Below are 17,697 nucleotides of genomic sequence, written 5' to 3' on the forward strand. Positions count from 1 at the left end.
TTTAGGGAGGCAAAACGAAATGTTCTGATTGGCCATCACCAATAGAACAGTACATACACACATGCCATACATGAAACCCAGAAAACTTGGAAATGCAATTAGGGTTTTGAACAGTGTTTAGGGTTTTGTAAACTACAGTATTCATCTTCATCAACCAACAACCATCGTGAAATTCAAACATGCCCAGAAACATCAATCAAGCATGGCAATCGATTCAGCAAACCAAGTACATTCATAATATAGCATCCATTATCATTAATTCGAGCACTCAAAAGAGAAAGAAGCAAGAACAAGTTCATGAGTGAAACTTTAAATCCATGTAAGTCAGTGAATATCCAACCATTTCATGCAATCCATAGCTCATTAAAATCAGCAAGGCATAAACTATCTAAAGCATGGCACGATTTGGAAAAAAGAGAGGTTCAAAATGTTACCAAGATTGAAGAACAGTTGAGTTGTAGTGGTTATTTGGCCTTCAAAGCTCGAAATAGATGTGCTTTGTAGTTGGTATTGATGGATAGTTGGAGAAGTTCAGCTCAACACACTCAAATCCAGCTTAAATCGGGTTTCACCATGGATGTGGCTTCATGTAGCAGCAGCATGAAATGACGTTACAGCAAGGAAACAAGGCCCCAAACAAGCTCAAGATTGTTGGTAGATGATGAAAATACCAAGGGTTGCTCGAGGGTTTTGAGAGTTTTGCTCAGAAAATGCAATATGTCAAAATGCAAATTTGAGAGAGAATGAGTTTTTCTGTTCGATAGAGGCTGCAGCTAGGTTTAGAATGACAGAAAATATCTTTAAATACTTCTGTTTATTGTTGGTTAATGATGTGCTAAACTTGTTTAACTCAAATGGAACCATTTGCACATTTTGCTAATTTGAACCAATGCACATGGAGGGTGTGAGGTCTGGCCGAGTTTGGGCCTTGAGCATGCTCCAAATACCATCTAAAACAGATCCCAAATGGCCAAATTGTTTAAAAATTGCTAAATCAAAAAGTCAACTTTTGCACACACTTGAATTTAAAGAAGTCAAGTCCAAAAATGGCATTTTGCATGGTGAGGTTTTGGTGCATGAAATTTACATTTTTGGAAAGAGGAGGTAAAATGTGGTTTGTAGGAAAAAACCCCATCAAATTTGGCCAAGTGGTTCATGAGATATGGCCTTTTGAAGTTCACAAATTTTTGAAATTGAATTGATCATATCTTGCCAACCATACATGGGATTGGAGAGTTCTTGGACTTTTTGAAAATGGGAGAACAAGATCTTCAACTTTCATGTTGGGCAAAAATCCATTTGAAGCTTGTATCATGATGTAAGTTGAGGATCAAGAAGTTTCCATTTTTGGCAAATTTGAATTACAGGTCCACTTTCTATTTTGGGAAATTTCTGATTTTGCTCCAAATTCTTCCATGATGAGGTTTGGCATGATACATGAGGCTTGTATGGACATGAATGAGCTCCTTCAAATCAATTCCATCCATCAAATCACTGATTAAATCCACAGTTGACCAAGTTTGACTTCCTGTTGACTTTTCTTAGGGTTTTGCATGATTGAACCACTTCTGATGAATTCCAAACCCTAATTCCTTGAGAACTTGATTCCAAATGATGTCCCAAGTTATATGAACTCTTGATTATTGATCATGGTGCCCAAATTCTGCAAGAATGGCCACCATCCACTGCTTTGACTGACTGTGACTGATTTTGACCTAATTGCTGATGATTGCTTCAACTGCAAGCAACAAGGTTAAACTGACAATATTTTTGTACTTTTTGAATGATAAACATATGAAAATCAAAGATATACAAATGCAAAACATGCTTGGTGATCAAGAACCACACACAAGGCAACCTACCCACTAGGAGGGAAGCTAGGGCATGCAATGATCCTTGAGGCCATGATATGATATGATATGGGTCATGAGGGATCTTAGGGCCAAAATTGGGGTCTTACAGATGCCCCTATTTAAGGTCATTCTAGCCGGAGAAGTGATGTTTAGAAATCTTCATCTCGACGCGGTAGAATGGGCTTAAATAACAGTAATGAGGCAAATTTTGGTCCCTAAGAGACCTCATGATGCAAATGTATGCATGCAAAAGACACAAATTCTGTGGGGAATATGATTCACACAGAAGAAAAGACGATCCATCGGAGTAATACACTCACCAGGAACAGAGACTCTAACAAGACTCTAGTTGGGGGATAAACAAAACTGACACAGCGTGAACAAGACACGACTCTGATTAGGGAATACAGAAAACAGACTGGAGACCTCACTGGAGAGTGAGGAACTCACACTGGGGAAAAGAATTCCAAAGGAGAATAAATCCATTGGAGAGACACAAACTGACTCCTGGGGAGAAGCAACAGAAAACTTCACTGAGGAAGCACCAAAGAAAACGAAATGTTACCAGGCATAAGGGTAACAGAAAATCAGGAAGGAACACCAAGGATACCGGTTTGTAGGTATGTAACAGGTGACCGACCAAAGACGTGAATTGGTGTGTGTTCCAAAACACTCATCATCCTGAAGAGAGCGAAAGCAAACTTGTTTATAGGATGGATATTTGATTCTGTAAAGAATGCAAATCTTACTCAGTTGGGGAAACAAACAAAATGTTCGACAAGAGAGTGCATGAGATATATTATTCATAGCCGTCAAAACGTGAATAATGTACTCGCATGGAAAGTTATCCTGAACCGGGTTGTAGGTTGTTTATAGGATAAAATCCGAAGGCGTGAATTGGTTTGTGTTCCAAAACACTCATCACCCTGAAGAAAGCTAGAACAGCATACTTGTTTATAGGATGGATATTCGATTCTACAAAGAGAAAACGAATCATACTCGACTGGGGAAGATCAACAAAGGACTCCAACCAAAGAGCGCATGAGACACATTATTCATTACCGGCAGACCGTGAATAATATACTCGAAAGGAAAATTATCCTGAACCGGTTACTGGGTTGTTTATAGGATAAGATCCGAAATCGTGAATTGGTTTGTGTTCCAAAACACTCATCACCCTGAAGAAAGCTAGAACAGCAGACTTGTTTATAGGATGGACATTCGAATCCACAACGGGAAAACGAATCTTACTCAACTGGGGACACAAACCCAAAGAGTGCATGAGATATAATATCCATTACCGGCAGACCGTGGATAAGAATACTCGCATGAGATATATTATCTATTACCGTCAGAACGTAGATAATAAACTCGCATGGTAAGAAACACCAGAGATACCGGTTACTGGGTATATAATAGGTGATCTACCGAAACGTGAATTGGATTTCACTTCCAAAACACTCATCATCCAAAACACAAATTGGTTAAAGGATGGATATTCGATTCTATAAAGAATACGAATCTTGCTCAGCTGGGGAAAATCAACAAAGGATTCCAACTAAAGAGCGCATGAGATATATTATTCATTACCGGCAGACCGTGAATAATATACTCGAAAGGAAAAGACACCAGAGATACCGAAGTATATAATAGGTGACTAACCAAAAGAGAGAGACAATCGATACCAAGCATCCGGGTAAACGAAAGACAACTCAAAGGGATAAATTGCAAGCATCCGGCAATTATCCGACAACAAAGAAGTATTCGATTCCACAAAGGGAAATAACGAATCTTACTCAATCAGGGAAAACACGAAAGGCTTTGACTGAAGAGTGCATGAGATATATTATTCATTACCGGCAGACCGTGAATAATATGCTCGCATGGAAGATTATCTACAACCGGTTACTGGGTTAATAAAGGATAAATCAACCGAAAAGAAAGGCATCGGGATACCAAACTAGGTATATAATGATAACCAATCAAAAGGGAGCAACAGACATTACCAACAAAAGGGTAAATGAAAGGCGATCTGCTGAGGATAATTTGCAAGCATCCGGCAATTATCTGCAGGGACTAGCTGGGGATGCATTGGTATACAACCAATGATCCGGGGAACACAATCACTAGAAAACGGTGAGAGGACCCACTGGGGATAAAATTGCTAGCATACGGCAATTATCCACAAAAGATTTGCTAGGGATACAAGTGCTGATCTGAGCAACTTATCCAAGCAAAGGAAAATCAACATCAAATATTGAATGAAGATAACCACAAGGGAAATTGTCATCGGTTAGGATGAACAACAAAGTTAACTCTGCAAGGAGAGAACAGGGTTTATAACTACCGATTTGTAGATAGAAAACCGCAAAGATAGGACTTACGACTGCTGGTTTGTAGGCAGAGGGCCAAAATCTGGTGGGGATAACCACAAAATTAGGGTTTACATCTACCGAATACGGGGTAGAAGACCAACAACTCCGCGTGGGGATAGAACAAATCACAAATCCGCACGGGAAACCAAGATAGGGTTTATAACAAACCGCAAACTGCTGAAGAGCAGGAAAATAGGATTTACAACTACCGGGTAGTAGGTAGAAAACCAAAAAACTCTGGCTGGAGAATAAAAGGTGTATAACCACAAATTCTGTCAAGAAAGCCAGGAAAAGTAGGACTTATAACTACCGGTATGAGGGTAGAGGCCCAAAACTACTCCGCTGGGGAACAACCCACTGGGAAGCACAAGACATTTGACAAATGGTCGATTCAGGAATAATCCGAAAAGACGGACTGAATCAAGACACGTCCTAATGAGGATGTAACTCAAATAGGAAAATCCATCCCAATATATGTGTTGGGAGGAAACGGAAGAAACCGTCATCCACGAGGATATATCTCAGTGGGGAACTGCAGAAGGAAAGACAACAGACATTTTCTGCTTATGGGGCTGACTCTATATGGAGAGATTTTACACACCCGACATCTGCTTGGGAAGATCTGTAAAGAGATCCACATCACCCAAAAGCAGTGAGCAACAAACAAAGGATATATGGCGAGAAATGCAACATGAATATCTGAATGTTTAGGAATATGCATGAATATGCGTGATTTATGTTTGATGAATGCTGACAAAACAGACAATTCTAACACAAACAGGTTCAGGAACAACGCCCGGTATTATACTTCCAGGGGAAAAAACCAGCTGGAGAGCCAATCTGCGGAGACCCACATGCTGAAGAGCAAAGATCCGCGATATCAGGAAACAACCCAATCGGGGTACAGAAAGTCACAACGGGCAAAGCAGCCACCAAGACGAATCTGTAGGGGAACAAGAGAAGTCCCAAAGTATCTGCAGAGGATCCCAGTGTCAACTGAGAAACAAAAAGTGCGTTAAGCACGAACTGCTGTAGAAGCAAATCCACACAACTCCGCTGAGGGAACAACCCACTGAGGGAGAATGATATCATCCAAATAGAATCTAACTGCATAAGCAACTCTATTGGGGAAAACTGTCGGCTACTCTCTTGGGGAACAACCCACTGAGGGAGGACAGATCAAACAAGTAGATTCTGCGACGAACCACTCCACTTGAGGAGAAAATACATAGCAACCTGATCACAACAAGTAGATTCTGCAATACAAGCCACTCTACTGGGGATCACAAACAGTCAGGAAATCAATCCGTTCACTGGATGCTAGAGCCATCATCCGACCATACTGGGGATTGAAGGAGTATTCAACAGGCAAAACTGCCACAACAAACGCTCTGCAGACTATAGCTGAGGAAAAGATGGATGAAACACTGGGATGTCAACCCAATCAACCACTGCATAGGAAAATAAATCCTGCTCTGCTGAAGAGAAAAAACTCTGATGGAGAGATAGCAGCAAATCCGCGGACGACTTCGCCGGGGAAAAGGTAAAGTACTGGGTATCGAACCACTGACTTACCGAGTCTTTCAAAAGAAGCGATCATGCTGAGGAAACAGACAATTCCGCTGGCAACTGCACTGGGAAGAGTGACAACAACTCTGCTCGCGAATCCGATGGGGATATCAATAACAGCTCTACTCATGACTGCGTTGAGGAGACGAATAAAGTTTGGGGCAGGAGACCCACTGGAGAAAGTGACGGGGCACCAAGATGATAAACCATCAACCGCCAAAACTTCACAATAAAACACCCATGCTGGGAAAACTGCTGCTGGAGAAACAGAAGTCTTCAACAATACTCTGCTTGCGACTATACCGGGGAACAACCCCAACAACAACTTTGCTTGAGGAACAACCCCAACAAAGATCTGAAGAAAGAAGATACAACCAAACCAGGAATATGAACGAATGCCTTACCTGTTGGAGATCATGCCACCCTCGGGAGAGCACTGAGATATTCTTGAGTATCCTTTCAATCTTGTGAATGTTCACTTTGTTTAAACAAAATTTTTGAAAAATTTATTTGTTTAAAACAATGACATTTTATCAATTTAAAACATGCAAAACATTTGTTGAATTTGAAACAAATAAGAGTGCAAATAATTGGATAAAAAGCTCAAATTGATTTGATGGAATGGTAGCCTGCAAATGGCAAGACTCCATAGATCTGTACAAATTTGAAATCAGTGATATATATTGGAAGAGGGCTACATTGAACATAATGATCCTTTCTCTACCAATTTGAATCTCGATGTATCCGAAGCTTCAGTTGACGACGAATCGAGAATCTTCTGACGAAATGACGACTGATGAACCAGAAAGTCTTGTCAGGATGCAGTTACTTGCCAAATCCCTAATTTTTGCCTAGATTGCCCCAGGGTGAGGTACTCAATCTAGCGGGATGCAAATATTCTTTTTTTTTAAGTCTCTAATTTTTGCCTGGATTACCCTTGCGGGTTCTCCACCGAGACGCTCATTTTTGCCTAAGCCGCCCTTTCGGGTTTTCAACTTAGCGAGCTATTCTGTTTTTTCATTTGTTTTTTCATTTGCATATACTTTTTTTTTAGGCAAAGTATCTCTTGACTGCATCTGAATTCACAGGACGAGTGAAATCCTCCCCATCCATTGTTGTAAGCATCAAAGCACCGCCTGAAAAGGCTCTCTTAACAACATATGGACCCTCGTAGTTTGGAGTCCACTTGCCCCTGGAATCGGGCGCGAAAGACAAAACTTTCTTGAGCACGAGGTCACCTTCTCGGAACACACGAGGCTTGACCTTCTTATCGAATGCTTTCTTCATTCTTTGCTGATATAACTGACCATGGCACATGACAGTTAATCGCTTCTCTTCAATCAAATTCAGTTGGTCATAACGACTCTGAATCCATTCAGCATCAGTCAACTAGGGACTTGAGGGTATAATTTTTCTTTTTTCTTTTGGAAAAATTTTGAAAAAAATTTCCTGGTTTTTTGATTTTTTCTTATTTTTTCACCCTCTTTCTCTTTTTTTTTTTTTTTTTTTTTTTGATTCTATTTGTGATGCCCCAGTTTGACTGTTTTGCTGATTCTCATGATACAGCTGAATGAGCTTCTTTGTTGCTCAAGAAGGCGGGTAATCTCGTCAGGAATCCCCTTCAACATCATCTTCCTCTGCCCCAGATACAAGGACTTCAAGATTGGGAGATGGCGTTGGATCATTATGTTCAATGGGTTTAGAAATCCCTGCATAATGATTTTGGATAATGAAACGCTTTTGAATTTTAAACAAGCAAATCATTTATGCAGATGAAAAAGCTGTTTTTTGTTTTTTCATGGTTTTTTGTGATCACTGATTTCATGCAAAAGCAAAAAGTGAAAACAAAGGAAAAACAAATGTTTGACAATGCATTAATTGAATGAAACATCATTGCATTAAATGCTGCCAACAATGTCATCACTTCTCCTTTTGGCATGGGAGAAGGGTTTTAAACAAAGTGAACAATTTACTCTGATCTATGGATAACTGTAGGAACATCCACAGCGACCCAATTGTGGCAGACACCACCAGGTATGATGAAATTGTTCAGATCTTCTGCATCTTCTTCTAAGATAGCAGCAACTTCTTCTTCTTCAGGTTGATCAGCATGGATGAATCCTCCACTCGTGAACAAACCTTGCTCCTTAAGTGCCCCAGAACAGCAGCCAATGCCAGCCCGAGATCTATTAACCAGGAATAAATCCATCAACAGGAATAAATCCATCAACAGGAATAAATCCATTAAAAGCACTTAGTTTGGCAAAATCCTCCTTGAGTTCACAACTCTCTAGCTCAAAATGATCCATCAATCTGGCAGAGTTGGCTCTGGTATAGTACCGGCAAAGCGCGTCTTCAAAATAAATGAAGATCGCAGGGTCAGACCACAGGACGGGAGACCGGAACAAAACACCTGCTGATGCAAATGATGCATGAAGTGTTTATGCATATGCTTGTTTTTTATTTCAAAGAAACTCAAAGGTTTTATTTGCAAACTTTGAAATATTTAAGCATTTTTATCATACATGAGAATATCTCATCAGATATATCAGGTGAAAAATTTTTCCCGGTTTTTTCATGTTTTGAAATTTTTTGCAAATAAACTCCTTTGAGTTCCTTGAAAATTTTCTTTTTTCTGATGATATGAATGCGGATGAATGCGTGAATGTATGAATGCAACAATCACACTCAAGGATCAAGCAAGGCACGCCAAACAAAGGTCATGGGAAAGCTCTATGTATCCCTAATATCAATCATCCATTTTGGTGGATTTAGGTTTTCACCTTATCGACACCCAAGTTCCATTGATATTAACGGTACATGAACCGGCTCTAACATTCTTAATATCAACCAGCCGCTTTGGTGGATTTTAGGTTTTACACCTGATCCGGGATCCATTGATATTAACAATGTTTGAACGACTCAACCACGAATCACGGGTTTGTTGAGAGTCACGAGCATGGAGTCTCGGTTAAGAACCACCCAAAGGGAGTGTACTAGGGTTTAAACCTGCCAGACATGTTCTATCAGAGGTTCCCATAATCATCGTTCCATCTCTCGAATATTGTCGGAGGAACGAATACTCGTATTCCAAGAATATTCTCAAGAGAAACTCTTATGAGTGTAGTATCGCGTAACAATCGTATCAGAACTGACGTCTGAACGACCTCCGCACTACGGTCCTAAAAATAGGCCAAGATGGGTTTGGTAAACTATGGTCCTTGGCTTCTGCGGAACATGATTGAAAGAATAATGCCTAACCACAAATAACTTGTGTGACATTATTAGTTCAACATGACCTCCACCAAGTGAATGGACTCGCAAGTCAACTGGCTAAGGAATACTCCACACCAGTCAACAAGACTATGCCATTCTCCTATCCTAGAGAGCACTCGAGTTCGGGTATAGAACTCATCTCACAGATCACCAAAGCAAACAGCAATTGTATATCAAGCAATTCACACATTACAATCAATACAGTGATCCCAAATTGTACAAAAATATGTCAAATAACAAATAATAATATATCACACAACAAGGGTGAAAAGTTGGCAATACCACCAAGGATTCCATCTATCCCCAGCAGAGTCGCCACTTTTCTGTAGCGGTGTATTCGTCGCTATATGATTTATCGATTAAACCATAAGCAAGGTATACAATGAAATTTCGAGTCGCCACCGCACTTTTATTTATCCAAAGGACTGGCTAAAAAGCGAACAAAAGCCTAAGAAGTTTTACACGTAGAAAACTAATAAAAAGATCAGAGAGTCTGGGTAAGGGGTAAATTACGCAATGGGAAGGTGTTAGGCACCCACTACGTCCTAGGTACTCCTAGGGAGCCCTTTTCACACTTGTTGTAAAAGATTGTTATTTGTTATGACATAAATATTGTGCAAACATGATTGGGATGATGAGAAAAGAATATACAATTTTATTATTGGGTTTGAACGGATGAACCCGCTGCCTACGTACCTTCCATCAAAGGTAAGGATCAAAACGCCGTAGTTCGGCTAAAAGATTTCCAAAAGTTGGTGGATTCAATTTTAAACAATAGCACTGAGGCTTTTCATTATCAATGGGAGAAAACTCGACCAAGACCAACATCCACCATGCGAGGATAGCTTCGACGTACTAGAGGGGTTAACCCTGTTTTCAGTACGGAAGTCTTACTGTCGACTCACTAAGGATAGGCAAGATTTACATCAACCACAAAGATAATTGAAACCTATGGCTAATGCATGAAAAGATTAACAATGGACAAAGCCAAAACAAGTGAATGAGTGAAGTTAATTGATTGTGATTATGAAAATGGAGTCAAAGTATGATTAAGATTAATTCAAAGAAGTATTATGAAATGGGATTTGAAAAAAAAGTCAAGGACTTGAGTCCAGGTTTTTAGTTAGAAAACATGAAGATGTTTGCACAACACTTATGTCAAGTTTGAAATCAAAGTGTGAAAATGGTTTAGGACATAATGAATGATGAATGGATGAAGATGGAAAGTAAAACTTCTTAGAAGGTTCACTTCTTGAAATCATATAGAAGATGATTCAAGTGTGTCCTTTGGAATAGCAATGGATAATAATGAACAAACAAGAAAGTCAACAAAAGCGGATATCGGATGCCAATCACTGGTCTTATACCAATCTCCTAAAATAAAACTGGATATCAGAAGCCACTCAATGGACTTACACTAATCTCCTCAAAAGAAAACAAAGATGAAATATGGAAGTCAACTGCCAATCTATCTGGACTTAGGTTAACTCCACGTATGCTCATAGGAAAACCAATGCCACATTACAGGGACTTACAATGGATCCTCACATACAAGAACAGAAGCAACACATGATCATAGGAAAGCAAATGCCAACTTACAGGGACTTACAATTGCAACCTCACATATAAACAAACAAACCAACTTATGATCACAGGAGAGCAAATGCCAACTTACAGGGACTTACAATTGCATCCTCACATAAACAAAGAAAAGCAAAACATGGACGTCAGATGCCAATCTATCTGGGCTTACTCTAACCTCCACAGTATGGTCCTAGGAATACAAATGCCAACTTGCAGGGACTTACAGTTGTATCCTCACATACAAACAAAACAACATGTGATCATAGGAAAGCAAATGCCAACTTGCAGGGACTTACAATTGCATCCTCACATAAACAAAGGAAAGCAAAACATGGACGTCAGATGCCAATCTATCTCGGCTTACTCTAACATCCACAGTATGGTCCTAGGAATACAAATGCCAACTTACAGGGGCTTATAATTGCATCCTCACATACAAACAAACAAATGCATCAAGCAAAGATAAGATGAGTGGCCAAGGTGATGGTCTTATACTCACTTCCATATCATAGGAGCAATGGCCAATGGATGGTCTTACAATTGTCCTCAATGGGTAAACAGCAATGATAAGTCACAAAGACAAATGAGATGATCATGCATTGATGAGCAATTAATGATGATGAGTGCACAAAGCATGCAAGCAAACATGTGTATATGAAACAATCAAGCAATCAATGAAGTCAATCAGCACGCACTATAACCAAACAAGGAGGCTCATACAAAAGGGTTAGGCACTGAGGCCAACTGGAATAGGGTCAAAAGTTGCTCTTAACCTTGCCATTGAGGGGCTAAGGTGAAGCAGATGAAAGGAGATGAGGGGTGTGCCTCATTGCTCTTATCCCTGGTCAGGGAGAGCATTTGAATATCAGAAGGTGTGGGAGTTCAGAAAGTAGGAACTCTCTCCACATATTATTGACTCGATTGATCTTGGGTTTTGATCTCAATGCTACAACCATGTAATGGGAGCAAGGAGAAGACTCACAGAATAGTAGGGGATAGGTTGCTTATCCCTTTGATCTACCAATTGCCTTATTTGAAGGACTTTTCCTGCTTGGGACAAAAAGTAAACACACACAAGCATTGCCTCTTAAGGAGGACTTCAGACAGTTGCCTGGCCAAATAACAGGCCAGGTCTTCCAGACTACATGAAGAAAAAAGGATTATACCTCAAAGCAAATTGCTAAATAGCAAAGCAAAGCAAGTTCAAAGAACTTAAGCAACTAAATGGTACCTTAAATAGTCAAACAAATCAATACACAGTTCAACAGTTAAATCAGAAGGAGGTAGAAACCAACAATCAAAACAGACAGGCAAATGTGCAAAGCACAAGACTCAAATCATGTGAGTCAAACCACCTACAAAACAAAGGTTAGCTTATGGTAAACAGATAAACCCAATCAACTTGCAAAAGTTTCTTTGAAGCATTTGTAGCTCAATCCTGAAACAATGAACTCAAACATAAGCCAGGAGACCTCTAGGACAAGCCTAGGGTCAAAAATAAATGAGAAAGTCAAAACAGCAAATGAAAGTCAACCAAAATCAATTTCAAACATTTAAGAAGCAAGCACAATTGGTCTCAAGTTCATATCATGCATCACCATCATTTCATAAGCAAAGAAAGGCAAAGCATGGCAAATTGGTGCACATAGAAGTCAACAGAAATACTTGGCTCAAAAGTCAACTCAAACATTTTCAAAAATCACCAAATAATTCATGATCAATCCTAACACCTAGCATGGTAAGCATGTAAAATTTCATCACAATTGGACAAGTGTAAGGCAGTCAATGAAAATCATGAAGTCAAAGCAAATTTCAAGCATGCACAAAGAAGTCAAACATTCATGGGTCAACTTCAAAAAATCATAACTAAATGAAAACAGATGAGAAATGAATGGGATCAACACCAATGCAAAGATCAAGAAGTCTAGTATGCACATGTAAAATTTCATGATCATCCAATAAGGTATGAGAATTTCACAAAGGAAATGGCAAGATGTATCACACAAGTCAACATTTTGGCTAGGCAGGGGAGAAAAATCTCAAACAAATAGGAAATGGCATAATTAAATCCAAGAAAATTCACACACAAACTAGACATATAAGAGATGGTTCATGCAAAATTTCACATCAATTGGAAGCCAGGAAGCATGTCAACAAAAATCATGAAATGACATAACAATGGTGTGACACAAATTGTCACACCCTACTTCAAAAATTCATATCTTAATAACCAGATAAGATAAAATCGAGAACTCTACATCAAAACAAGCATGAATGAGTGTAGATTAACCACAAAAAATTTCAGATCAAATGGATGCATCATCACAATTTCACAATGGTTTTGGCAAAAGGTATGAAATATGCATACATGTTAAGAACCCTAATGCCATTTAAAATCCAGCCAACCAAAAATTCAGCAAAAATCATGATAAAATAATAGACATTCATGTGAATATGATGAAAAAAATTTCATGATTTTTGGAGTTGAAATGAGTGAGAAATGAATTTTGTAAGTTGAGTGACAATTTGGAATAAAATGAACAAAGTAACATGAACTAACAAGTCAACCAATTGACCGAATGGCATTTTTGTGAATATGCGCCTCATTAATCAAAACGCATCGTTTAGGGAGGCAAAACGAAATGTTCTGATTGGCCATCACCAATAGAACAGTACATACACACATGCCATACATGAAACCCAGAAAACTTGGAAATGCAATTAGGGTTTTGAACAGTGTTTAGGGTTTTGTAAACTACAGTATTCATCTTCATCAACCAACAACCATCGTGAAATTCAAACATGCCCAGAAACATCAATCAAGCATGGCAATCGATTCAGCAAACCAAGTACATTCATAATATAGCATCCATTATCATTAATTCGAGCACTCAAAAGAGAAAGAAGCAAGAACAAGTTCATGAGTGAAACTTTAAATCCATGTAAGTCAGTGAATATCCAACCATTTCATGCAATCCATAGCTCATTAAAATCAGCAAGGCATAAACTATCTAAAGCATGGCACGATTTGGAAAAAAGAGAGGTTCAAAATGTTACCAAGATTGAAGAACAGTTGAGTTGTAGTGGTTATTTGGCCTTCAAAGCTCGAAACAGATGTGCTTTGTAGTTGGTATTGATGGATAGTTGGAGAAGTTCAGCTCAACACACTCAAATCCAGCTTAAATCGGGTTTCACCATGGATGTGGCTTCATGTAGCAGCAGCATGAAATGACGTTACAGCAAGGAAACAGGGCCCCAAACAAGCTCAAGATTGTTGGTAGATGATGAAAATACCAAGGGTTGCTCGAGGGTTTTGAGAGTTTTGCTCAGAAAATGCAATATGTCAAAATGCAAATTTGAGAGAGAATGAGTTTTTCTGTTCGATAGAGGCTGCAGCTAGGTTTAGAATGACAGAAAATATCTTTAAATACTTCTGTTTATTGTTGGTTAATGATGTGCTAAACTTGTTTAACTCAAATGGAACCATTTGCACATTTTGCTAATTTGAACCAATGCACATGGAGGGTGTGAGGTCTGGCCGAGTTTGGGCCTTGAGCATGCTCCAAATACCATCTAAAACAGATCCCAAATGGCCAAATTGTTTAAAAATTGCTAAATCAAAAAGTCAACTTTTGCACACACTTGAATTTAGAGAAGTCAAGTCCAAAAATGGCATTTTGCATGGTGAGGTTTTGGTGCATGAAATTTACATTTTTGGAAAGAGGAGGTAAAATGTGGTTTGTAGGAAAAAACCCCATCAAATTTGTCCAAGTGGTTCATGAGATATGGCCTTTTGAAGTTCACAAATTTTTGAAATTGAATTGATCATATCTTGCCAACCATACATGGGATTGGAGAGTTCTTGGACTTTTTGAAAATGGGAGAACAAGATCTTCAACTTTCATGTTGGGCAAAAATCCATTTGAAGCTTGTATCATGATGTAAGTTGAGGATCAAGAAGTTTCCATTTTTGGCAAATTTGAATTACAGGTCCACTTTCTATTTTGGGAAATTTCTGATTTTGCTCCAAATTCTTCCATGATGAGGTTTGGCATGATACATGAGGCTTGTATGGACATGAATGAGCTCCTTCAAATCAATTCCATCCATCAAATCACTGATTAAATCCACAGTTGACCAAGTTTGACTTCCTGTTGACTTTTCTTAGGGTTTTGCATGATTGAACCACTTCTGATGAATTCCAAACCCTAATTCCTTGAGAACTTGATTCCAAATGATGTCCCAAGTTATATGAACTCTTGATTATTGATCATGGTGCCCAAATTCTGCAAGAATGGCCACCATCCACTGCTTTGACTGACTGTGACTGATTTTGACCTAATTGCTGATGATTGCTTCAACTGCAAGCAACAAGGTTAAACTGACAATATTTTTGTACTTTTTGAATGATAAACATATGAAAAGCAAAGATATACAAATGCAAAACATGCTTGGTGATCAAGAACCACACACAAGGCAACCTACCCACTAGGAGGGAAGCTAGGGCATGCAATGATCCTTGAGGCCATGATATGATATGATATGGGCCATGAGGGATCTTAGGGCCAAAATTGGGGTCTTACAGCTAGGGTTTGTGTCTTGTTTAGTCGTAAGACTTGTAAGCCATTCAAGTCATCCTTGATGATTGAATTGGTCTGATTTGTGGTTGTAATTTGTCACTCAAAGCTGTTAAGCAGGAGCGTATGCCTACTTGATCAAAGTTGTGAAGCAAGATCTAGTGTGTGTCTACTTGATCAAAGTTGTTAAGCAAGATCAAGTGTGTGTCTTCTTGATTGAAATTGTGAAGTAAAATCAAGAGTGTGTTATTGAAAAGTGTTTTCTTTTCTCAAGGGATTGTTGTTTAAAATCACAGGTGTGATTGTAGGGAAGTGAGTGGGTTCTCATATCTAAGAGTGCTTAGGTAGAAATTGCACGGGTAGATATTAGGTGAGAAATACTGTAACTTGTTGAAGTGTACGGAGAGTCTTTGAACTGATTCTATTTTAGTGAATTTTCTTCCTGGATTGGTAGCCCCCAGATGTAGATGAGTTGGACCAAATTGGGTTAACAATTGCTTGTGTCTCTTGCATTACTATTCTCTGTCTTTATCCTGTTTGCATTACTCAGATATTAGTGTCGTGACATTACCTTTGACATCTCATATCTGATACCAAAATTTCAAAGAGATTGAAAGCTATGTGGATGATATGATTGCAAAGTCCCATATGGAGGAAGAACACCTAGTGAATTTGCAAAAATTGTTTGAAAGATTGAGGAAGTTCAGATTGAGGTTGAATGCCAATAAATGTACTTTCGGGGTAAGGTCCGGTAAATTTCTTGGCTTACTGATAAGCGAAAGAGGAATTGAGGTTGTTCCTTCGAAAATAAAAGCAATTCAAGAGATACCTGAAACGAAGACAGAAAAAGAAGTGTGTGGTTTCTTATGGAGTTTGAACTACATTGCTAGGCTCATCTCTAATCTAATAGCCACTTGCAAACCAATGTTCAAGTTATTGAGAAAAAATCAGGTCGTCTGGTGGAACGAAAATTGTCAAGAAGCATTCAAAAGGATAAAAGAATACTTGCAAGAACCTCCAATTCTTATACCTCTAGTAGAAGGAAGACCGTTCATCGTGTATCTCACTATCCTTGATGAGTCAATTAGGTGTGTATTAGGCCAACATGACGAGTCTAGCCAGAAAGAGAATGCAATATACTACCTGAGCAAAAAGTTTACCAACTATGAAATCAAATATTCATTGCTCGGGAAAACTTGTTGCGCTCTGGCGTGGGCTGCTTACCGGCTGAGAAAGTATATGTTGTCCCACACTACCTTGTTGATCTCAAAGATGGACCCGATTAAGTATATTTTGAAAAGTGTGCTCTCACGGGAAGGGTTTCCCGTTGGCAAATGATTCTAAAAGAATATGATATTCAGTATACGACTCAAAAAGCCATCAAGAATAGTATAGTTGTTGATTACTTGGCTCATCAACCTATAGAGGATTATCAGCCGACGAAGTTTGAATTTCTTGATGAAGATGTGTTATTTCTCAAAGATTATTACAATAGACAATATCCAGATGAAGGCCCAGAACCAGGATCGCGATGGACGCTTGAGTTCGACGGTGCTTCAAATGCTTTGGGAAATGGTGTTGGAGTTCTCATTACTTCTCCCACAAGTTTTCATATTCCCTTCACCGCCATAATCTGTTTTGATTACACAAATAACATGGCTAAATATGAAGCTTGCATCTACGAGATTGAAGCAACTATTGACTTGAGAATCAAGTATATGAACATATACGGGGACTCGGTTCTGATTATCAGCCAAATCAATGGAAAGTGTGAAACAAGACCCCCAAATTTGATTCCGTACCGGGAGCATGTATTGAAGTTGATTCTATATTTTGAGGAGATCACATTTGACCATATCATGAGGGAAGAGAACCACTTAGCAGATGCATTGGCTACTATGGCATCCATGTTTAAGGTTAAATGGGTGAATGAGGCCCCCTCATCAACATTATGAGGTTGGATGAGCCAGCATTTTGCTATGCTAATGATGAAGTGCAAGATGATAAGCCTTAGTTTTATGGTATCAAAAGATACTTCGAGAAACAAGAGTAACTGGATGATGCATCCATCACAGATAAGAAAACACTTAGGAAGCTATCTGTGAGGTTTTTCTTAAATGGGGATGTGTTGTATAAGAGAAATCATGATTTTGTTCTGCTAGGATGCATGGATAGACACGAAGTAGAAATAATTATCGAGGAGATTCATGAAGGTTCATTTGGAACCCATCCCAGTGGTCATACCATGGCTAAAAAGATTATGAGAGAAGGTTATTACTGGATGACCATGGAAGTCGATTGCCACCTTCATGCTAGATCGTTTTACAAGTGCCAAATTTATGTTGTTAAAGTGCATGTTCTGCTTGTGCCGTTGAATGTCTTGACTTCTCCATGGCCCTTTGTAATGTGGGTGTCGCATTACGCGAAAAACCGGCGGGAAAACAAAACAACAGAGCCGCCACC

At 39.1% G+C, this 17,697-nt stretch overlaps 1 protein-coding gene across 1 annotated transcript; it reads left to right on the top strand.

Annotated features, from left to right (window-relative positions):
• Positions 1–16,568: 16,568 nt before the first annotated feature.
• LOC127137104 (uncharacterized) lies at positions 16,569–17,189 on the top strand. The gene has a single exon (XM_051063589.1). The coding sequence runs from the start codon at positions 16,569–16,571 to the stop codon at positions 17,187–17,189; it is 621 nt and encodes a 206-aa protein (XP_050919546.1).
• Positions 17,190–17,697: the final 508 nt, after the last annotated feature.

Source organism: Lathyrus oleraceus, chromosome 4 (genome assembly GCF_024323335.1).
Source record: "Lathyrus oleraceus cultivar Zhongwan6 chromosome 4, CAAS_Psat_ZW6_1.0, whole genome shotgun sequence".
In the NCBI taxonomy this organism is placed as follows: domain Eukaryota; kingdom Viridiplantae; phylum Streptophyta; class Magnoliopsida; order Fabales; family Fabaceae; genus Lathyrus; species Lathyrus oleraceus.

What these genes read in the sequence shown, in the direction of transcription:
- LOC127137104 (XM_051063589.1), top strand. Translation starts at nt 16,569, where the DNA reads ATGATTCTAAAAGAATATGATATTCAGTATACGACTCAAAAAGCCATC.